The sequence below is a fragment of the Erinaceus europaeus genome, chromosome 5 (genome assembly GCF_950295315.1).
Source record: "Erinaceus europaeus chromosome 5, mEriEur2.1, whole genome shotgun sequence".
NCBI lineage: Eukaryota > Metazoa > Chordata > Mammalia > Eulipotyphla > Erinaceidae > Erinaceus > Erinaceus europaeus.
The window spans coordinates 4,260,143-4,284,867 of NC_080166.1; the positions used below are offsets into that span (position 1 = coordinate 4,260,143).

General features: G+C 43.1%; 1 protein-coding gene across 4 annotated transcripts in view; it reads left to right on the forward strand.

Moving 5' to 3' along the window:
* NNT (nicotinamide nucleotide transhydrogenase) overlaps positions 1–24,725 on the forward strand; it is a 122,943-nt gene that overhangs the window by 96,416 nt on the left and 1,802 nt on the right. For all 4 annotated transcript variants that reach the window (XM_060191014.1, XM_060191012.1, XM_060191013.1 and 1 more), the window contains 2 exons: positions 20,325–20,443; positions 22,559–22,674. In XM_060191014.1, the coding sequence (XP_060046997.1) occupies positions 20,325–20,443; positions 22,559–22,674 (235 nt within the window). The remainder of the gene's footprint in view (positions 1–20,324; positions 20,444–22,558; positions 22,675–24,725) is intronic.

Genomic DNA, 24,725 nt, shown 5'->3' on the forward strand with positions numbered 1-24,725 from the left:
CCTTCCTTCCTTCCTTCCTTCCTTCCTTCTCTTTCCTCTCCTTTCCTCTCCTCTTTTCTTTTCTTTTCTTTTCTTTTCTTTTCTTTTCTTTTCTTTTCTCTTTTTCTGCCTCCGGGGTTATCACTGGGGCTCAGTACCTGCACCACACATCCACTGCTCCTGAAGGCCATTTTTTTCCATTTTTGTTGCCCTTGTTGTCATTATTGTTATTGTTGCCATTGATTGTTGTTAAAATTTGGAGGCTCCAGCTGGCTGGGCTAGCTTTCACGGGTGGGTAACAGAGACGACCAGAGACATAAGGCTGGGCAGGGAAGCTGTATTTCTTTATTCAGGAACAACGATTCAGAAACTAAACCAAACTGATCACCAAACAGAACTCTGCTGTCTCTTTGCGGCGGCGCAAGCACTCTCTCTAACTCTGTAACTCTCCAACTCTGCAACTCTGGCACTCTGGCACTCTGGAACTCTGGTGGGGTTCCTAGGGGCGGGGCCAAGCAGGCCTGCGAAACTAACAGAACTGATCCAATTCTCTTGGCGGGGGAGGGCTAGAACAAACCAATGTAAAGCATACAACAATTCCCCCTTTTCTTTTTAACTAAATGACTACAGTATCAAGGGTGTGGGGTGAACAGAAACCTATATCGTACAGGCATTTTTTTTAAAAAAAAGAAACTGGCACAAACATGGAGAAACATGTAAGCAAGTAACAAGAACCAGTGTGCTGCCAAGGGAGGGCCTGAAGGGGCCTTTTTTGCCTCTGTGGGCAAAACTTTATCAGCTTAAAAATTCATAGGCTCCAATTGGCCGGGCTAGCTTCACGGGCGGGTAACAGAGACGCGGAGACAACGGCTGGGCAGGGAAGCTGTATTTCTTTATTCAGGAACAACAATTCATAAACTAAACCAAACTAATCACCAAACAGAACTCTGCTGCCTCTTTGCCACGGCGGCGCCGAGAACTCTCTCTAACTCTCAAACTCTAGAACTCTGGCGGGGTTCCTTGGGGCGGGGCCAAGCGGGCCCACGAAACTAACTGGACTGATCCAATTCTCTTGGTGGGGGAGATCTAGAACAAACCAATGTAAAGCATACAACAATTGATATTGTTGTTGTTGGATAGGACAGAGAAATGGAGAGAGGAGGGGAAACAGAGAGAGGGGAGAGAAAGATAGACACCTCCAGACCTGCTTCACCTCTTGTGAGGCCACCCCCCCCCCCCGCAGGTGGGGAGCCGGGGGCTCGAACTGGGATCCTTACACCGGTCCTTGTGCTTCGCGCCATGTGCACTTAAACCGCTGCGCTACCGCCCGACCCCCAGTGCCCTTTTTCTACAGCGATGCACTTTTCGCAATCTGACGCAGCCGCTGCTGCTTACCCTTGCCATGTGGACTCTCAACATTTGCTGAAAGAAGATGGTGCAGAGCGATTCTGTTGCGAAGGCTGTCTTTCTAGATTGTCCTCTGTGATCTTGCATACAGGGTTTGAGGAATATACGAATAGGACCAATGGGTGGCGAACCCACTCTTGGGAGTTCTGTTCACTCTTTGGAGCCCCGTTCCAGAAGCCTGCTGTGAGGGGTCAGAGCAAGTAACCTTTGGAGTCACCCCTGGTTATATCTGGGTCACCAGCAATTCCATGAAAATGGTACCACAGTCAGAGAGGCAACAAAATCTTATTATGTTCTTATTTATTTTCAAAACTGTTTCTAATTTATTTATCTATTTGATAGAGACAACCAGAAATTGAGAGAAAGGGGGATAGAGAGAGGGAGAGAGACAGAGAGATATCTGCAGCCCTGCTTGACCACTTGTGAAGCTTTTACCCTGCAGGTGGGGACTGGAGGCTTGAACCTGGGTCCTTGCGCAGTGTAACATGTGCACTCAGCCAGGTGCACTACCAGCTGGCTTTGCAAGATAATTTTATTTTTAAATAGAATTAGTTTGTTTTTCAGGATTTTTTAACCAGGATGTTAATATATGTTGACTAATTAACGTTTCCATTAGACATCAATCTTAAAATTTTTTTTTTAAATTTATAAAATGGAAATATTGACAATACTATAGAATACGAGGGATACATTTTCACACAGTGCCCACACCTGGGATACAGCATAATGGTGATGCAAACAGACTTTTTTTTCCCCCCAGGGTTATTGCTGGGGCTCAGTGCCTGCACCATGAATCCACTGCTCCTGGAGGCTGTTTTCCCCCCCTTTTGTTGCCCTTGTTGTTGTAGCCTTATTGTGGTCATTATTGTTGATGTCATTCATTGTTGGATAGGACAGAGACAAATGGAGATAAGAGGGGAAGACAGAGAGGGGGAGAGAAAGACAGACACCTGCAGACCTGCTTCACCGCTTGTGAAGAGACTCCCCTGCAGGTGGGGAGCCAGGGGCTCGAACCGGGATCCTTCCTCCAGTCCTTGTGCTTTGCGCCATGTGCGCTTAACCCTCTGAACAACCGCCTGACCCCCGCAAACAGACTTTCATGCCTGAGGCTCCAAAGTCTCAGATCTGAGCAGTGCTCTGATGTTTCTCTCTGACTCTGTCTCTCCCTCTCTCTGCATCTCTTTCAAAGATAAAATAAAATATTTTAAAAAAGAAAAAAACAGACATTAATCTTACACTGTTATCTGGTGAGAAAATACGTGAGACAGTGAGCTTAGAAGTGCACGCATAATCAACGACGTTTGACTCGAGTGCTTCAGCTGTTACTAGTGGTAGAACAGGTGGATCTGCTGAAAGCAGTGGGTGCTGGCCAGTGTTTTAGTGGCAGCGTTACATCAGCTGCATTTTATTTTTTCCCTTCTGTCCCTCCCTTCTTTCTTCTTTCCTTTCCCTTAGATTGTCTTCCTACTATTTGCTTTTATTTTTTAGTCTTCACTTAAGATGAATCCCTCTCTCTCTCTCTCTCCCTCTTTCTCTCTCTCTCTCTCCCTCTCCCTCTTTCTCTCTCTCTCCCTCTCCCTCTTTCTCTCTCTCTCTCTCTCTCCCTCTCCCTCCTTCTCCTTCTTCCTCTCCCTCTCCCTCTCCCTCTCCTCTCTCTCCCTCTCTCTCTTTCTCTCTCTCTCTCCCTCCCTCTCTCTCTAAGTTGTTCCATTTTCATTTAGGATCTTCAATTGTGCTTTTCCCCTGAATCTAGTCACTTAGAGCATTTGCAGACACTCAAGCAGAAAGGATGTGTCAAATAATACTTTGTGATTTTTCTCAGAAGAAATTGTTTTCCTTGATTCAATCCACATGTGAAAAAAGCCTAATGTATTAGTAATGCCTTCTATCAACACATACATGTTAGGAATGGCGATCATAATAAAATAAAGGAAGACAGCTTTAAGGTCTTACTGATCCTTAGGGATGGGGATGATTAATTTGACATACATGTCTTATGACCCACTGATCAGTCTAGGCTTACCGGACATCTTGGAAATTTGGCCCAATGCCAGACAAGGTGGGGGAGAAGTTGGAAGCCGTTAGGACGCTCAGGTGAAGGTAGTGTGAAAGGAGAGACACAAGAGGTGCAGAGAGTGAAGGGAGAGACATGAGGCACGGAGGGTGATCTGAATAGAGAGGGATAAGGAACATGAATGTTTAGTTCTGGCCTGATGAACATTTCACTTCAGTTCGACCCATAGGAACATCGTCTATACTCCTGTTTTAGGGTGATTTTTTTTTTGTCGTACTACATTGGGAAAGTAATTACTGGGTTGTTGGGAAATTGATAAGGTGTTTTAAAAAGTTTTTCTATGCAAAAAATACAGCATGTCTTTTCCGACAACCCAGTGTTTGATTTTGGATCTACGGGAGATATGTAAACATACGTGAATGGCTTATCAGTTAAAAATATTTTTATTGATAGAATATGTGAATAGCACATCATGCTTTTCATGAGCGAGTTTTTTGCCATTTTACATATTTGTTGTTTGTTCAATTCATTTGCTATTAATAAGTTAACTAGTAATTTCTTATGAGGACCAGAAAAAAATGACGGCTCAGTCTAATTTCGTTGTGAGTTGGTAAATTTTAGCTACTTTCATTGCTCTAGCCAGTTCATATTAAAGATAATATATAATAATGCATGAGTTTTTTTTTTTACAGTAATATATTGAGTTTCCAGCTGGACTTTAACATGCTATGCAAAGCTCACATGTGAATTAAATGGCTAACTATTCCTTGCTAATATGACTTTTCTTTTATATCATCTGTGCGGGTCTCTCTCTCTGTTTTAAAGGGACTCATGGAAACCTTGTTGAATTTGCTTTATGTTTGTCATCTTTGCACACGAAAATGCAGCTTTTCATGAGGTTTGGGATGCTGGCTTTCTGTATGAAAGGATGCTAGCTATTTAAAGAGGCAGATGTCTGAGCAAGCGATGGCTGTAGCGGTTACCTCGTATTTTAATGAAATAAATCTGTATTTACAGTTTGCAGTAATTTGGTCCTTTCATCACTCTGCGGAGTTCGCTCGGTGTTCATTGAGCACAGCTGCTGGGCCTCTGGTTGTAGTAGGTCTTTGTGTCTCAGGACCCCCGCATGCCTAGCATCCAGATGTAGTGACATTCGCACACGCCTGTGGAAAAGCGCCAGTGTGGACATACGATTGTCATCAGTTAGTCATGCCCAAGTGGTGCCAAGAACAATTGCATCTGTCACACAGTACGTCTGGCTTCACGGCACGTGATTGATTGAGAGACACTCCTGTTTCCTTTGCTTCGGCCACAGCCATAACACGTTCACAAGGAGCTGAGATTGTGTAAGGAGGCACGTGGCGTTTCAAGACTAGGCTGTCAGGAAAGTTCACTCAGTTAAATTGTTTCTAGTGACCAGGGTATTTGGGTTGCTTTCCAGCTGCCTTTGTAGCTTACTCAATTCATGCTTGACCTCTTCAAGCAGTTTGTTACACAAAACTTACTGCATGGACAGACACAGTTGTCTTTCTTTTCCAGTATTTGCATTGATATTAGAAGCTTTCCATTGTAAAGCAAGGAGTTCCCGATGAGTGATTCTTAGGAAGAGGTGTAATTTTTTTTTCTTTTTGCAGTTCATCTCTGCTTGGTGTTCTACCTGTAAAGCATTGCTCCTTGGATTATCTTTTGAATTTATGAAACCAGGTTCAGCTTTGATTGACTGGTATTGTCTATTCATGTTGATGTTCCACTCTTTCTCCCTTTCTCTCCCATTCATTCATTCATTCATTCATTCATTCATTCATTCATTCATTATTGCCACCAGGATTATTACTGAGGTTCAGTACTGGCACTATGAATTCATTGCTCCTGGTGGCTATTTTTCCCCTTTCCATTTTAATTGATAGAATAAAGAGAAACTGAGGGGGGGGGGAGATAGAGTGAGCAAGAAGAGAATTGACACCTGCAGATCTGTGTCACCACCCATGAAGCCTCCCACTTGAACGTGGGGAGGAGGGGCTCAAACCCAGGTCCTTGTTTATTACTAAGTGTTGAGAATAGTCATATCAGTAAGAAAATAAATCCTTAAGCAACAAATTGATGGATGGCCTCCATTTTTGCTGTGGTAGAAACTGAGCAGAGTAGAAGTAGGTTAGGGGCACGTGGTGGAGGAATCATTAACGCTCTAGGGACCTTTAAAAACTTTATACTACTCAGAACATGACATTTTTATAGGTTTAAAGACTATTTGCTTCTTATTATTCATTTTTTTTCTCTTTAGCCTCCAGTTGCTGGGGCTCAGTGCCAGCACTATGAATCCACCGCTTCTGGTAGCTTCTTCTTTTCTTGATAGGACAGAGAGAAATTTAGAGGGGAAGGTAGATGCAGAGAGGGAGAGAAAGATAGACACCTGCAGACCTGCTTCACAACTTGTGAAGCGACCCCCCCACTGCAGGTAGGGAGCCGGGGCTCGAACTGGGATTCTTGCGTGTGTCCTTGTGCTTCGTTCCATGTGCAGTTAACCTGGTGCGCCACTGCCTGGCCCCAAGATTATGTACTTCTTACTAAAGAGCGAGAAGTAGATTGTCACTCTGGCACATGCAGTGTGGGGGATCCAGCTCAGAACCTCGTACATGCAAAGCCCTGTGCTTTGTCCCCGCACCACTTTTCTGCTCCTCTGACATGTTTAAAAATGTTTTCATCCTCTGTCCAAACTTATCTAGATGCCTACAGTACATGCATCTTTATAATATCATCCAGTCCTGTGTAGCATGATTATATAGGTTTAAATAAGTATAAGATATTGGGACATGAAATATTTTTCTGATGATAGTGGTTCTTCTGTTGTTCATGAAGTAAATGTCATTCGGATAAAGAATCCAGCCTTCAGATCACAGGTATGCCGGCATGCACAACTGCTTTTTTATTTTTTTAATTTCTTTATTGGGGAATTAACATTTTGCATTTGACAGTAAATACAATAGTTTGTACATGCATCACATTTCCCAGTCTTCCATATAACAATACAACCCCCCCCACTAGGTCCTCTGTCGTGCGTCTTGGACCTGTATTCTCCCCACCCACCCACCCATCCACCCATCCACCCCCGAGTCTTTTACTTTGGTCCTTGCGCTTTGCGCCATGTGCGCTTAGGCCGCTGCACTACCGCCCGACTACGCATAGTGTTTCTTTTTTCATGAAGAAGGGGATCCCACGGATGAGCACAACTCTGGATTTATTTGCCTTATAATAAAAGGGGTAGCTACATTATGTTCTCTGACTCTGGAAAATTCTCTCTTTTAACCAATTTGAAGTTGTATGAGTGAATTTGTCTGAACACTGCTTTTTAGGAAGGTCTTTCACAAACTTACAAAACAAAGTGTCTAGTTTTTTTTGTTTGTTTGTTTTGTTTTTGACTAGGAAACCTTGCCGTAAAGTTGGTTTATCAACCTCCATAAATCAGTTTCCGTGGACAACAGCTTACTTGTCAAGAAGTTTTTTTTTCCCCTTGTTTCCCTTCATAAAGAGAATATAAAACCCAACCCAGATGACCCCATACTTTATTAGTAAGAACAATTCATGTAACATTTATTCTACCTACTAAATGTTGCTTGGCAAGTTATTTTTAACTACATTTAAGTTATTACTTAAAACCAACTTTTCCCCTCATGCTTTTAATAAGTGACTTGTAACAGTCATATCAGAAATCCTCGTCAGAATGTGTCTTACGGGGCTTGCCATTTCAGTTACCCTATTGTTGTTGTTTTCTCTATTTTTGTTGTTATTATTGCTGCTGCTGCTGACTTTTTTGTTACATAGGACAGAGAGAAATGGAGAGAGGAGGGGAAGACAGAGAGGGGGGAAGAAAGACAGACACCTACAGACCTGCTTCACTGTCTGAAGCGACTTCCCTGCAGGTGGGGAGATGGAGGCTCGAGCCTGAATCCTTGTGTGGGTCCTTGCACGTTGCACTATGTATGCTTAATCCGCTGTGCTAGCATCTGGCCACACCCCATTGTGTTTTTAACATGTGAGATACACAGTAAAATTAGATGCTGGAAGTAGTAATAATTCCTTTGATTATCTTTGTGCTTTGTGATAAAAGGGCACAGTTCTCTTTAGGAAGCAGTTTGATTCACCAATCTTTAAGCTCTTTTTTGTTATTACTAATGATAGAGAGGAGAGAGGCGGAACTAGGGAATGACTCTGGCATATGTGCTAGGGATTGAACTCGGGACTTCATGCTTAAGAGTCTAATGCCTTATCCATTGTACCACCACGGAAGCTACTAAACGTTTATTTTTTTCTTAAGCCTAAGTTAGCCTTACTGATTTATGTCCATCTGTGGTTAAAACAGAAAGAATAAACAGGTGTTTAACAAGTGAACCCTTTTTGAAATTTCCTTTTGATTATGTCTTTTTCCCAGGAGTTTAGGAAAACTGTAAGGTGGTTGTGTGAGGAAGGCAGAACTCCAGAATGCCAGCCTGGCATGCTATCAAATGGTTTATTATCAAACCATTCTATCAAATGGTTTGATAATAAACATATAACACACAATAAAAAAAAGGACATTTCCCTTTAGGTATTTTCTGTATGAAAATAGAGTTTGCACAGTGGTTCCCTCAACTTGTCACAAGGTAGTTGATGCTGGTAAAGGCCCCCTTCTCAACTTCAGAGTTGAGACTCTGCTGTGTCTATGTTAGCATGGGCTCCAGGCATCCTTACCGTTTTCTGGTCTTGCAGAGTTGGAGTACATGGCTTTCCTTCATGGTTTCTTGCTGAGTAGAATCTTATTCCCAAAAAACAAAGAGGAAAATGGAGTTTATTTGAAGAGTTGCAGGATCCATGTGACAAATATTTTATTCCCCCCCCCCCCCATGTCCAAGAACAATTCCTGTAGTGTGCTCTGGTCGGGACATTTCTCTGTGACCCTTGATCATGGGAGTTCACGTTTATTCCTCTTTAGAACACTGAATGTCTGAAACCTGATGGGAAACTGAAAACCTGTTAAGAATGGGTTTTCTGGCGTGTCTTATAAAAGAAACTTGAACAATATATGGTTTTTCCTGAAGGGCTTCTATCCCAGATTCTATCTGGTTCACATAGTGTTCATGAATAGCTTCTCTCCACACTCCTGTTTTTATTCTTTCTGGGTGAATTTAAAAGACTTTGGAGATCAGCTTATTTTATGAGTTGGAATATTTTACTTTTATTTATTTTTTTAAGTGTCCTTGATCTATTTTAAATTAATAGCTGGGCCCTAACAGTTATTATATGATGTCCCAGGAAGGACTTTATCATTTTACATTTGACAGAGAAAAATGGCAAAAGGTTGAGAATTTTTTTGTTTCTCAAGATATTGAAGAGATTACTCAACTTGATGTCATTTGTTTTATTTTCTTCATGGTTTATTGCTGAACTTAATCTTGTTATTCCTTATCAAGGAAATTGTAGTCTTTTTTTTTTTTTGCCTCTGAATACTATCTGTGGAAGGGTGAATCAAGTCATTGTAAAAATATTGGTTATGAGTTTCCAATTAGTCCAGTGTTCCCGGTCATTGACTATATATTTTCCCAAGTCCTTTAATGTAGTTGTGAGGACAAGGAATTTTTAAACTCTTATTGCTCTATCCTGGTACTTAAATGGCATTTCAATGTAAAGACCAGAAAACCAGTTAAGGGAACAGCAGGGTAATTCACTCTAATTCCACATCTGCTATAACCCTGGAGGCAAAAAAAAAAATGGTCCATGCTCCCAAAGAGATAAAGAATAGGAAAGCTCCCAGTGGAGGGAATGGGATACAGAACTCTGGTGGTGGGAACTTGTACCTGTTATCCTATGGTCTCGTTGATCATTATTAAATCACTAATCAAATAGAAAAAAATAAAAAAAAAAGAAAACATACAGATGAGCACTTGTGTTACAAACACGTAATCAAATAGAATGTTATCACTGCAGGTGACGTTTATTGACGGTTTCTGTGTGCAGGGGCGACCGCCAGGTGCTTTGTCCCCTGAGCTCTTCCTTCACTCCGTGACCGGGAAGGTAGCTGGGTGTGCAGGCTGCCGTATGTGCTAGGGACTGAACTCGGGACTTCATGCTTAAAAGTCTAATACCTTATCCATTGTATCACCTTTGGAGGTACTGAATTTTTTTTTTTAAGCCTAAGGCCTTACTGATTTATATCCATCTATGGTTAAAACAGAAGGAATAAACAGGTGTTTCACAAGGGAACCCTTTTTAAAATTTCCTTTTTGCACACACAGTTCCACAAGTTCATACCCACTTGTCAGACCACTTTGCTTTGCTCTGTTTCTAATTCTTCTTCAAATAAATGAATTAAAAAATTTCTTGTAAAAAATATTTTTTAAATATTTATTTATTCCCTTTTGTTGCCCTAGTTTTTTTTAAAAAAAATTTGTTGTAGTTATTATTGTTGTTGTTATTGATGTCGTCATTGTTAGGACGGAGAAAAATGGAGAGGAGAGGGACAGAGAAAGGCATCTGCAGACCTGCTTCACCGCCTGTGAATCGACATCCCCCTGCAGGTGGGGAGCCGGGGAGCTGGCATTCCTACACGGGTCCTTGCGCTTTGCCACGTGCGCTTAACCTGCCGTGCTACCGCTTGACTCCCTAAAAAATTTCTTTCTGTGAATTAGCTCACTTCAATCTCACAACATCCTCTAGAGAGCTCTTGTTATCATTTCTTTTGTACACGAGGAAGGTGGGGCACCGGGAAGTTATTATCATCCAGATGTTTCTACTGCCAGTTACGGCAGCGTAGAGCTTTTAGCTGCTATCCTCTCCTCTGCTTCCGTAAATGCTGTCTCTAAAGAGAAGCATAGAAAGCTTGTGAGTCTTGTTTATTTTATTTGTTATTACTTTTAAATAATTATTTTTACTTATTCATTTATTGGGTAGAGACAATAGAAACTGAGGTGGAAGGGGGAGTGAGAGAAGGAGGGAAAGAGGTAGGCAGGGAGGGAGAGAGAGAGAAAGAGAGAAGAAGAGAGAGGGAGAGAGGGGAAGAGAGAGAGAGAGACCTGTAGCCCTGCTTCAGCACTTGAGAAGCTTACTCCTTGCAGATGAGGGCCTAGGACTTGAACCTGGGTCCTTGTACACTGTAACATTCACTCAACCAAATGTGCCCCATCCAACCTCACACTTATTGTGTATCTGTCTGTTTATTCATTATTAGTGATTTAATAATGATAGACAAGACTGTGGGAGAAGATAGGTACAACTCCATACAATTGCCTCCACCAGAGCTCCTCGTCCCATCCGCTCCACAGGAAGCTTCCCTAAGCTTCCCTGTTCTTTACCCGTCTGGGGGCATGGACCAAAATTTCTTTTTTTTTAATTTTTTTTTTATTTAAGAAAGGATTAATTAACAAAACCATAGGGTAGGAGGGGTACAACTCCACACAATTCCCACCGCCCAATCTCCATATCCCACCCCTCCCCTGATAGCTTTCCCATTCTCTATCCCTCTGGGAGTATGGACCCAGGGTCATTGAGGGTTGCAGAAGGTGGAAGGTCTGGCTTCTGTAATTGCTTCCCCGCTGAACATGGGCGTTGACTGGTTGGTCCATACTCCTAGTCTGCCTCTCTCTTTCCCTAGTAGGGTGGGTCTCTGGGGAAGCGGAGCTCCAGGACATATTGGTGGTGGACCAAAATTTCTTATGGGGAGCAGAAGGTGGGAGTTCTGGCTTCCGTCATTGCTTCTTCACTGGACATGGGTGTTGGCAGGTGGACCCACACCCCCAGCCTGTGTCTGTCTTTCCCTAGTAGGGGCAGGGCTCTGGGGAGGGGAGGCTCTAGGACACCTCTTGTTTATAACTTCTTGTCTCTCTTTCTCCTTTTATTTGCTTTCTTTCCTTCCTCCCCTCCCTCCTTTCTCCTCATCTCCTTTTAATTGAGTCTGTTTAATAGAGAGCCAGTCCAACTTTGCTACAGTGCATTGTACCAAAGCAAAGGACTCTGATGAGGTAGAGAGATTCTGGAGGCCTGGTGCCTGGTGATGGGAAGAGAGCTAGGGGTGGGGGCAGTGTCTTGCAGACATGTTTTGCGGGGACATGAGAGCTTGTACTCATATGTCAGCCACTATGCCATAAGCCGTTAACCCTCCAGTATAGTGGGCACTTCTAAATAAAGCACAGTTCCTGCCACCAGGGCCTCTCACTTTGGAGAACACAGTTATGCCAACCAGTTATTCCAAGGCACTGCATCTGAAGGAGGGCGCATAAAGAGAGAGTTCTGGGAGCAGAAGACTTTCTGTGGCCTCATTCTAGTGGGTCTGTCTGTTTTGGAGGACCATGTGGTCAGGGGCAGTGCAACTGTGTTGTTAAGATTGTATACAACTGAGGTGATTTTTGAAGTTCAAAGGGTAGAACAGAGGCTGGCTGGATTTGCATTTTGGAATTAGTTCTGCATATTCTTCATGTGACAGTAAAACACTGATGAGCTTTGGCCATCAGTTACTGGAAATTGCTCCTTCACGGACAACCAGTGTCTGATCTAATTAATTATAATACTTATTTTGGGGTCTTGGAGGTGGTGCAGTGGCTAACGCTGGATTCTCAAGCATGGGATCCCAAGTTCAATCCCCAGCAGCACATGTACCAGAGTGATATCTGGTTCTTTCCCTCTTTCCTCCTATCTTCCTCACTAATAAATCTATAAAATATTTTAAAAATGCATATTTTGGGGAGTCGGAGGTGGTGCAGCAGGTTAAGCGCACGTGGTGCAAAGCACAAGGACCGGCCTAAGGATCCCAGTTCGAGCCCTGGCTCCCCACCTGCAGGGGAGTCGCTTCACAGGCGGTGAAGCAGGTCTGCAGGTGTCTGTCTTTCTCTCCCCCTCTCTGTCTTCCCCATCTCTCTCCATGTCTCTCTGTCCTATCCAACAACAATGACATCAATAACAACAACAGTGTTAAACAACAAGGGCAACAAAAGGGAAAATAAATAAATATAACAAAAAAATAAAATAAAATAAAACACATATTTTGGGAACTAGTCAGGTCTATGGGCAGGATCATTATAAACATGTATTAACTCAGCACGTCTCACACGCACACGCTTACACACACGCACACACACACACACACACACACACACACACACCTATAAACGTGTGTTCCATTACTTCTTTCAAAACGTTGGCATTCTTTTGTAGGAGTCTTGCATATGCTTTCCTCTAACCTTAGTGTCTTAAAGTTTAATATATTTATTCTGCAGACAGCTGTAAAGTGATCCGTCCTCTGGGAGAGGGAGGCATCACGACATGCTTTGTGACCGTCTACCCACCTGTTTGTATGCAGTCTGCGGCTAGTTGAATATCACAGTAATGATGAGTATTTGGAGGCCTTAGATTTCCAATTTGGTCCAAGAATCCTTGGTTAGAGCATCGAGATCATCGCCAGATGGATTAATTTAAAGTAAGCAGAGGCAGTATTAAAAACCAATAAATAAATTAAACACACATACAAAATACGGGAATCAAGGAGGGGGTACAAGGCAGAAAGCCAAAAGTAAATCCCAAAGTGTATATCAGTTGATTTACTTAAAATTGAAGCCCTAGTTGATGGAATTATAAAACTGGGAAGAGTTTTATGGTAGGTGGAATAATAGCCCCCAAATGCTCACCTCAAAACAAATGGAAGTTGTAGCCTCACAGGTCAAAGGAGCCTTTGTATATTTAGGGGGAAGTTTTAGAGATGGACACAGTTGTTTGGGTGGATCCCTGCAGTCAGAGAGAGGAAGGTGGGGCAGAAAAGGAAATGTGACAATGGGAGCTGAGGCCAGAGTGACAAAGCCACAGGCTAGTGCACATCGCGGTATCCGGCAGCGGGAGTGAACTTCCTGCCAAGCCTCTAGAAGTGTCTCTCCACCGACACCTTGACCCAGTCTTGGAGCTCAGACGTGAGCCACCTGACCTCCACAACTAAGAGAATCAGCTTGTGTTGTTTTAAGTTACTAGATGTCTGACGATTTCTTACAGCAGCAGTAGGAAGCTAACAAAGACCTAAGCTCATTTAGTACAGCGACTTTGCATTTCTCAGGTCTCACCAGCTGTGAGGGAAAGCACAGAAATCTGTCTTTCTTTCCTTCCCTGATTCCTTCCTTCCTTCCTTCCTTCCTTCCTTCCTTCCTTCCTTCCTTCCTTCCTCCCTTCCTTTCTCCCTTCCTTCCTCCCTTCCTTCCTTTCTCTCTTTCTTTATCTCTCTCTCTTTTTCCTTCCTCTTATCTTCTTTCATAAAGAAAACAGCGCCTGGCTTCCTCTGGTGTTTTCCAGACTCTCTTCCTTTCCTGTGATGGTACAAAAACAAGATTCCTAGTGACAAACACTTTGGGTCCTGGTGGAATTGGGATTCAGAGCCCTCTGGTCATCTTTTCCTATCACTTAGTCCTCTGGGAGTATGGAGAAAATTCTTTATGGGGTGTAGAAGATGGGAGTTCTGGCTTCTGTAACTACTGCTCTGCTGGACGTGGATGTTGACAGGTGGAGCAATACCCCTAGCCCGTTTCTACCTGTCCCTAGTGGGGTAGATGAGCCTGTCTGGATTATAGTTGTACTGAGGTTGTTTTACAGCTCTGCCACGTTTACCAGTCCAGAGCCTCATAGGCTCCTAACTGTAGGCAGAGTAGTCTCCCCTCCCTCCCTCCTCTGCTGCTTTTCTTTCTTTTTTCTTTTTTTTTTTGCTTTATGAATGTTGACAATTTTGATTTGTAGTTCTCAATTTTCCAGACTAGACTTTGTTACTGTCTTCATTTTTTTTTTAAATTTCTTTATTAATATGAGAGAGAGAACCACTCAGGCATGTGCAGTGCCAGGAACAGAACTCATGTCCTCATGCTTTGTTCGCTTTTTCTTTTTCTTTTTCTTTTTACCAGAGCACTGCTCCACTCTGAGCTATGGTGGTGCAAGGGACTGAACCTGGGACTTTGGAGCCTCAGGCCTGAGAGTCTCTTTGCAGAACCATTATGCTATGTCCCCCTGTCCTCATTCTTTTAAGTCTAATGCTTTATTGATTGCGCCGTGCTCTGGGCCACTCTCCGCATTTGTTTTCATGTTCAAATTACTTAAACTTTTGTGTGTGTGTGTCTCAGTTGCCTTGGAAGCCACAGATTCCTGTCACTCTATCATGTGAGCTTAGTTTGCTTTGTGGTCTGCTGTTGTATGCTTTACATTGGGTTGTTCTAGCTCTCCCCCTGCCAAGAAAATTGGATCAGTCCTGCTAATTTCACGGCCTGCTTGGCCCCGCCCCTAGGAACCCCGAGAGGGTTCCAGAGTTGCAGAGTTCGAGAGTGCTTGGTGCCGCCGCGGGGGAAAGAGGCAACAGAGTTTTGTTTGGTGATTAGTTGGGTTAGTTTATGAACTGTTTTTCTTGAGTAAAGAAATACAGCTTCCCTGCCCAGCCGTGTGTCTGGTTGTCTCTGTTACCCGCCCATGAAGCTAGCCCAGCCAGCGGGAGCCACTGAATTTTAACAACAAATGGCGCCCAACTCACCAAACAAAACTCTGTTGCCTCTTTCCCCTGCAGCGGCCCCAAGCACTCTCTAACTCTGAAACTCTGGAACCCTCTCGGGGTTCCTAGGGGCGGGGCCAAGCAGGCCACGAAATTAGCAGGACTGATCCAATTTTCTTGGCAGGGGGAGAGCTAGAACAACCCAATGTAAAGCATACAACAGTCTGCCTTCTCTCACTTTATGCAAGGACTATACAAAGTCAGTCATATATATATTTCTATTTCCTTCTGCCAGGATGTCACTAGAGCTCTGTGCTTACACAATTCTACTGCTCCTGCAGGACTGCCTTTATTTTTTTCTTTTACTCCTCCCCTTCCCACCCCCTATCAGACTAAGAGACACAGAGAGAGAGAGAGAGACAAAAAGACTCCACAGCTCTCCTTGTCTCTCTTCTGCTATCTGCAAAACAAAAAAAAAAAGTTCTCCAGGAGCAGTAGGACTGTGCAGGCATGAAGCCCAGCATAGGATAAAAGAATGAGCTTACTACAACAATAAACAACAAGGGCAACAAAAGAGAGAATAAATAAATATAAAAAATTAAAAAAAAAATAATGAGCTTGTGCAAACTGTTCAGCCCAGCTCGGAGTCATTATTATCCGTCATACCCCAATGTACCCCAGCAGCCCTTCTTCCGTACATGTTAGCTTTTTAAAGACATTTGAGTTATCAGAATGGAGCTTTAAGACTTACTTTAATTAAATAATAGAAGGTTTGAATTAGTTGCCCTATTTTCTAGTACTTTATGGAGATTGTCAGATAATTAGGAATAATATAAAGAATAGGAGACATTGGGGGGCCAGGCAGTGGTGTGCCCAGTTAAGCACACATAGCACTAAGCACAGTGACTAACTCAAGGATCCAGGTTCAATACCCCATTTCCCACCTGCAGGGGGGTCACTTCACAAGCAGTGAAGCAGGTCTGCAGGTGTCTGTCTTTCTCTCCTCCTCTTTATCCCCCCCTCCTCTCTCAGTTTCTTTCTACCATATCCAATAAAAATGGAAAAAATGGCCTCTAGGAGCAGTGGATCCATAGCGTAGGAATGGAGCTCCAGCAATAAACCTGGAGGCAAAAAGAAAGAAAAAAGGAAGGAAATTGTGTATTGTATCACAACATATAATGCATAAAGTATTATTTTATTACTATTATTTTTCTTTTTTAATTAAATGATTTATAGGACTACAAATTGATAGGAGTGTACATAAACACCATTCCCACCACCAAAAGACTGTGTCCCATCCCACCCCCTGTGAAGCTGAACATCTACCCTCATCCTCAACCCAGGGTTTTTACGTAGTGCCCAACTCCAAATTCAGGCAGATCTTGCTTTGAGTTTTTTAATTTTATTTATTTTTTTCCCTCCAAGGTTCATGCTGGGAGTCGGTGCCTGCACTATTCACTGCTCCCAGAGGCTATTTTTTCTCCTTTGTTGCCCTTGTTTATCGCCTCATTGTTATAATTATTATTGGTGTCATGTGTGTTTAATCCAGTGTGCTACCGCCCAACCCCCGTTAATTGATTTTAAATAGTTATTTTCCACAATAAAACTGTGCTCTTGTAGACAAATTAGAAAATATATCCATGTGTCTATTTCTATAGATGTATAGTCACCTGGAAATGACTTCTAGATTTTAATTTTCAAATGTATGTTTCCTTAAACAGAAACTGTTACTGAGGATTAATTTTGTCATCTCAGAAGGAAGATTATATAGAGAGGAGTTTGATAAAAGATTCCTGTTACTTGATGACTTTTTTTTTTTTTCCCCAGTTGCAAGTTTGCCAGTGATTTAGGACTTCCATTGTTGTTTTTCAAGATGTAGAAAACCATTTATGAGGCCTGGAGGTGGCTGAGCGGGTGGGATGTGTGGTCTCGTACAGAGGCCCTGGGTTCAGCTCTCAGCACCATATGGCCCTTCCAGCAAGGACCAGCCTCAAGGAAGGAACTCTGTGGATGGTGAAGGGTCACTAGGGTGCCTCTGTGAGCCCTTCTCTCCCCCTCTTTTCCACTGCTTCCCCCTCCCCTCTCCAGCCTTCTAGCTCTTGGTGTTTGGAACAGTGAACACTGGGGTCTGGGCAGGGGCTCAGTGGTCGCATGCAAGGAAATAGCCTGGATTCACTCTCTGATACGCATTCAAAATTACAAGGAAGCCATTTATCAGTTTTCTGGTCAATATAAGTGATCACGTCTGCTTGTGGAGGAGGGTCCCATTTTTGTGCTGTTTGATTCTCCCCTCTTTTGTTTGTAATGGTGATTTAATTTAACAGTGGTGTCTAAGATCGTAAGATTACACCTCGCCACGCTTCCAGCACAGTTCTGTGACCCCGCTCATGGAGAGACACCACAGTTTTCACAAAGACAGTTTGCTGAGTAATTTTGCTTGTTTGTACACGTTTATGTGTTTCAGTTCTTTGTGTCACGCATGTGAGTGAAACCATCGTGCAGTGGTCTTTCAGAGAAAGGCCATTTGACAACTAGAATCAACTAAAGCAGTAAGTGTCTTTGAGCAGAAAAAAAACTGAGGGAAAAACTCCATGACTTTACCTCCTTTCTTCCTCCCCCGTTTTCTAAAACTATATAAAGCATAGGAGGTGTGTGTTGCTTCTTCTGTAAGATAATGTTTGGTTTCTTGTTCCCTGTGCATATAGGCATGCATGTTTTTCATTATTAGGACTGCATTCCGAGTAGCTCACAGTGAAAACCATTGAAGTCACACTGCGCCATCGCACTGTGAGGTTTCAGACTTGCAGCATCCATTACAAGCCTGCTGTTCAGTGTGCGTTGCATCAAGCTTTCAGGACAGGGTCTGCACTAAACGTGGGCCAACCCAGCTGGCAGCTGTTCTTACGCAGGGTAGCGGGATGTCTTGTGATGACCGTGAGCTTTGTGTGAGCCAGACAGGCTGTGGGTCACGCCAAGGTGGACCGGGCCAGAGGAGGATGTGAGGATGTACTGTCCGAGCTGCGCCGTCTACATGCAGACAACAGTCAGCACAATATGATCACTTTAGGGTCCTGAGGATTAAACTGGACGTGGGTCTTGTAGGCACAGGTGTCTCAGAGGGCGATGCATCTGGGAGTCACCTGTTCAAGAGTTGAATGAAATAAGGATGTCTTCCTCAGAAGGCAAGGATAGCTGAAATGAATTCACTTAGCAAAGAGTAATAGCCAGATGATCAAATCACAGACCTTGGAAAGTAATGATATAAAGGTTCTCTTTGATTGACTACAGCACACACAAACTCTCTCTCTGTCTCTTCCCTACCTACCTATATCTATATCTTACAGAATTACTGGGAATTATATAGTAATGCAGTAGACCTTAGCAAGGAGTAAGTTTCTGCTCACTGAAGGTATTTAAACTGAGGTTGGATGGATACTATGAAGCATTTCTTCCCTCTCTCTAACTTAAAAAAATCATTAGTGATTTAATATTGATTTACAAAATTACACAATAACTGGGGGTATAATTTTGCACCATTCCCACCACCAGAGTTCTGGATTCCCAATCTTTCCGTTGGACGCTCTCCCAAGATTGCAATATGGGTTGACCATCATTTCTACAACCATCTGTCTAGATCTACCCATTTCCCCCCATGGTCCCATCTTCTCTTCCTTTCTAAGTCACATCTACACCTGCTACTACTTCCTAGTGTCCTTCCCTTTTTCTCTCTGGTCTCTCTGGTTCTTCATGGAGTTGGAGCTCAGAGCCCTCTGGTCATCTTCCCCCTATCATTTCTCCCCTTCTAGGAGTATGGACCAAAATTCTTTTGGGGGTACAGAAGACTCTCCCTCACTTTAAAAAATATTTATTTATTTATTCCCCTTTGTTGCCCTTGTTTTTTTTTTCTTTTTCTTTTTATTTATAAAAAGGAAACACTGACAAAACCATAGGATAAGAGAGGTACAACTCTACACAGTTCCCACCACCAGAACTCCATATCCCATCCCTTCCCCTGACAGCTTTCCTATTCTTTATCCCTCTGGGAGCATGGACCCAGGGTCACTGTGGGAAGCAGAAGGTGGAAGGTCTGGTTTCTGTAATTGCTTCCCCGCTGAACATGGGCGTTGACAGGTGGATCCATACTCCCAGCCTGTCTCTCTCTTTCCCTAGTGGGGCAGGGCTCTGGGGAAGCAGAGCTCCAGGACACATTGGTGGGGTCGTCTGCCCAGGAAAGTCTGGTCGGCATCATGCTGGTATCTGGAACCTGGTGGCTGAAAAGAGAGTTAACATATAAAGCCAAACAAATTGTTGACTAATCATAAACCTAAAGGCTGGAGTAGTGCAGATGGAAGAGTTGGAGGGGTCTCTGTTTTGTAGATAGCTAGCAGGCATATTTTAGTTATATTCCAAAGGGCCTGTGGCTATAATAGAGTTTTTTTTTTATTGTTGTAGTTAATATTATTGTTGTTATTAATGTCATCGTTGTTGGATAGCACAGAGAGAAATGGAGAGAGGAGGGGAAGACAGAGAGGGGGAGAGAAAGACAGACACCTGCAGACCTGCTTCACCGCCTGTGAAGTGACTCCCCTGCAGGTGGGGAGCCGGGAGCTCGAACCTGGATCTTTACAGTAGTCCTTGGGTTTTGTATCAGCTGCGCTTAACCTGCTGTGCTACCGCCCGACTCCCTCTCCCTCACTTTTCATTAAGCCCTTCCTATGTATTAGACACTGTGTTCAGTACTGAAGAGATAGATTATATGACTTCCCAGAACCCATTATGATGGCTTTGGTTGATATAACTGCTTCATTTTCCTTAGCTGTGAAAGTGATAAACTCTGATTTGTATGTTATTCTGCCTTTCAAACACAACTGCATGTTACTGTCCCATTTCTGTGATACTGAGGAATACTTCATATTCTTCTTAAAGATTGTAGGCCTTTACCTCATATGCATGATAATATTTTATTTATTCACCTTTGAGGACTGAAGGTTAAAGTTGAACACGGAGTCAACTTGTATTGGGACAGTGTTGAGTTTTCATGGAAAACGTTTAATTCTCCATGGACTTGTGCAAGTTTTTTTTAAAGACTCAAGATTTATCAGGCAGTAAGAGTGAGGGCAAGTAATGCTTATTAGCTGTAAGGTGATGTTATTTGCTAATGCTGTGGGGAGTTCATTGGGTTTTAAACATATGGAAGAGTCATATTCTAAAGTTACACTTCCTTTTCTGAGGAGAGTTGCAGTTTGTGTACATGGAGGTATTGAATCTCCAGCTTCAGTATTTATAGGTTGACTATGTATGTGGACTGAAGCTTGTCCTGTCTGTCGAAATCAGATAATACCAGGAGAAGCAGAGATGCCAAGGACAAATTGTGCAGCTTTGGAGGTAACAGTGAGGTCTCTGTACATTTTGGCCCACTGAGTAAGGCCAGCTGTTCATGTGTTTCGTGTCTAGGTTTGGAATTCACCCAGTTGCAGGCCGGATGCCTGGTCAGCTTAATGTGTTGCTGGCTGAGGCTGGCGTGCCATACGATATTGTGTTGGAAATGGATGAGATCAACCATGATTTCCCAGGTAGGTGATGGGGACGATGGTGAAGGTTACACACCCACAGTGTGAACTGAGCAGTGTCACTCTGAAGACATATTGGGACCATGGGTTTCCTACTAGTCAGGTGAACAGTAACTTGTTCCCAGTAGGTATGCACTGAAACTAACTAAATGTGAAACAGTGTGGAGCCAGTCAGTTTTGTTCCTGGTTAAGTGCGCACATTACAGTGCACAAGGACCTGGGTTTAAGCGCCTGGTCCTCACCTGCAGGGGGAAGTTCCTCACCTGCAGGGGGAAGTTTCACGAGTGGTGAAGCAGTTCTGCAGGTTTCTTTCTGTCTCTTTCCCTCTCTGTCTCCCTCTCCCCTCTCACTTTCTCTGTGTCTCTGTCTAATAACATATTTAATTAAAATAATGTGAAACTGAATGAGATGTGACAGATTTGGAAACAGCATATGGGTTAATTTGATTCCTATGAAATATGAAGGATGGTGACAGTCCTGGAAACAGTAACAAGAATATATTTTAGAGGGACTCTGAATAAAAGTGTCTGTGAAATCCAGGTGCTGACTCACAAGAGTGTGGCCTTGAACTAGGTGCTCAACCTCTAGGTCTTCTCATGGATAACATTGCTCCTGAGGGTCTTGGTGGTGGCACACCAGGTTGAATGCACACGTTACTATATGCAAAGACTCTGATTCAAGCCCCCATCCCACCTTTCAGGGAGAAGGCTTCGCGAATTGTGAAGCAGGGCTGCAGGTGTCTCTCTCTTTCTGTCCCTCTCTATCTCTCCTTCCCTTTTTCAACTTATCTCTGTCCTGTCAAATCAAAGGAAACCATTTAAAAACTTTAAAAACCAACATGGCTTCTGTTGAGATATTAGCAGTTGATTCTTGCCAGTGTCTGAAATTGTACCAACTCATGATTAGTTGTCAAGTTTTCTGTTGGCTTTAAAAGCCCTTGGGCTTCACTAGATACGGTGCTGTATTTTATGGGTGGCATTGGGTACATGTGAGTTGCCAATGACATTTGGCCCAAGATTATACTTCTTAAAATTAAACCAATCCCATCTAGCAAATATCCACTGTAAATAAAAAAACAGTTTATTGTTAAAAAAAAAAGTGTATGTATGTATGTCTAGATTTGCATGACATTTTTGCAAAATTCAAAGGTAGTTTCATATTATTCTTTTCTGTTCTTGTTATAACTTTTTTTATTAATTGATTTATTATTGGATAGCAACAGAGAAATTGAGAGGGGAGGAAGAGGTAGAGAAGGAAAGAGACAGAGAGACACCTGCAGTTCTGCTTTACTTGTGAAGCGTTTTCCCCTGCAGGTGGAGACTGGAGGCTTAAACACGGGCCCTTGTGCACTGTAGTGTGTGAACTTCACCAGGCGCACCACTGCTGGCCTCTGTGTTATTCTTCAAGAGAGAATTTAGACCATTTTAATTTATGTCCGCTTCCACATCTAACTATTGCTAAATTATGTGTGAAATTTGCCAGTCCTAGGAATTACAGACACAGGTTTTTTTTTTTAAATTTTTGTATTTATTTATTCCCTTTTGTTGCCCTTATTGTTTTATTGTTGTAGTTATTATCGTTGTTGTTATTGATGTGGTCGTTGTTAGATAGGACAGAGAGAAATGGAGAGAGGAGGGGAAGACAGAGAGGGGGAGAGAAAGACAGACACCTGCAGACCTGCTTCACCGCCTGTGAAACGACTCCCCTGCAGGTGGGCGGACACAGTTTTAATATAGAATAAACTTTGAACATTTCTCTTGGATAATAACTTGCCTTGTAAGTGGTCATTTTAGAAGCTGAAAAGGAAATGCAGGTCTTATAAACTCATGTGACTGGCAAGATCATTTTGGGGTAATCAATAAACTGTAAGGGTCTGGAAGAGAGTAACAAACTCCAGAGCTCTGATCAGAGCCAGGTGCTGTTCTAGCCATTGCAACAGTAGCTGCTGGGGAATCTCTCTGATAAACCTCTTTATACTTTGTACAGTGCCGGGCACAAGTGTGGCTTCTGTAACTAGAAGCTTCTGTCATGAGTTCAGATCAGACTAGCTTGGAAAGAAATGAAAGTGTCCTCTTTGATTTTTATCTCTCTCTCTCTTTTTTCCCTTTTGTTCTCTAGACACTGATTTGGTCCTTGTAATTGGTGCTAACGACACTGTGAATTCAGCAGCTCAAGAAGACCCCAACTCTATCATCGCAGGCATGCCAGTCCTGGAGGTCTGGAAATCGAAGCAGGTACCGTGATAGACTTGTGCGTGTGCCTCCAAAGACCACAGATCTCTTCCCTTCTCCACGTGAGACCCAGTTCTCTGAGCCCTCCTGTGTCTGTTCTTTGCTTAGCAGAGAATCTGAATGTCTTGCTCTTGAGTGGAACTAGATGCTATTATGTAGACGGATTAAATGAAATCTGTAACTCCAGCTAGAAGGAAAAAAATTAAATACAGAGATCTGGGAGCTTTTGGAGTGAGTCTGGCTGAATTCCAGGGCGAGTCTAATCAAGCAGATGGCTTCCCTCTGGGACAGTGAGTCAGTCTCACCGCCTTCAGATACGAAGATGAGCACATATATATATTTTTTCATATAATTTTTTTAAAAAGGGAATTTGTGTGCTGTTATGGGGTGTTTAGAATAAGCAAGGTGATTTGGAAATCCAAACAACAACATAGCATGAGGAAACACTCTGTACTCATGTTCCATACTTTTGAAAAGGCTTATGACGGGTGGGGGAGATAGCCTAATGGTTATATAAGCCGGAAGGCTGTCATGCAAGGCTCCACTGACCCAGGTACAATCCCTTCACCACCAGAAACCAAAGCTGAGCAGTGCTCTGGTTAAAAACAAACAAACAAACAAACAAACAACTTATGGCTAGCTTGTTGCAGCTAAAACACTGTGCATGTGTGATTTCATCGTTCCCAGGCTGTGCTTTTTCTTTCAGAGAGAGAGAGATGCACAGAGAAGGGCAGGGGTGACACTCTATACCACTGCAGCTCCTCCCCCCCGCCCTGTACTGTGGCATCTCTCATGTGGTGCTGGGGCTCAAACTGGGGCTGTGTGCTTATACCCTGTAAGCTGCCTCTCTGCCCTTCCTTGTACTTTGTTCCTTGCCTCAGCAATGAGCGCATTCCTTTAGCACTTCCCACTCCTACCAACATCCGTTTAAGAGTCTTACAAACTTAGTACACTTTGATTTTGTTTCTGTGTATTGCAAATCTGCAGGCTTACAATGATATCTGCAGTTCACCGGGTCATATGACATGCACTTGCTCATACGCACACAACAACCGGTGCCTCGGTTATCTCTACTGGAGAACACACAGTGTGTATTCAGACTATGTGAACGCTATCCGGAGCACGGATACCTTTCTTTGCATTGCTTGCATTTTTGGATAGATTGTGTATTCTAGAAGATCAAAGAAAAGCTTTTTATTTTATTAAGAACAGGTCTGATATTCACCAGGTCAGCAATATCCATAATGCATGGAGTTCTGAATGTCTGTAATATAGTCACTAGAGGTAGACTGACTTCTTTGCTCTGTACAAATTCTTGTACTGTTAAGCTGCTGCCTTGTCTTTGTGATGGTTTCGATTTCTCTGTGACCTTTTGCCTTAAAGACTTTTTGGTACAGTCCTGGCAAGACATCTCACTGCATAGTCCACCTGGCTTATCCCGCACCAGCCTGGCCCCTACCACACTGGTAGAAGCTTCAGTGCTGGGGATCTCTCTCCAGCTCCTTCTGTATCTGAAAACAAATCAACTTGGAGGGTGTCAGGCGGTAGTGCAGCAGGTTAAGTGTACATGGTGCGAAGCACAAGGACCAGTGTAAGGATCCCGGTTCGAGCCCCCAGCTCCCCACCTGCAGGGGAGTCGCTTTACAAGTGGTGAAGCAGATCTGCAGGTGTCTGTCTTTCTCTCTCCCTCTCTGTCTTCCCCTCCTCTCTCCATTTCTCTCTGTCCTATCCAACAACAGTGACAGCAATAACAACAACAACAACAACAATAACAACAATGATAAACAACAAGGGCAACAAAAGGGAGAAAAAAATAGCCTCCAGGAGCGGTGGACTTACAGTGCAGGCACCGAGCCCCCGCAATAACCCTGGAGGCAAAAAAAAATCAACTTGGAGTGATAAAATTTGGGTGATGACAACAACAACGTAACCTCACAAAATTTTTGTACATTTTACCTTAAGTCGATGAAATAAGAACCGTACTATTTATTTCTTTCATTACATTTCTTTGGGGTTTGTAGTGGAAGCGTACACACTGATATTTCCCCCCCCCT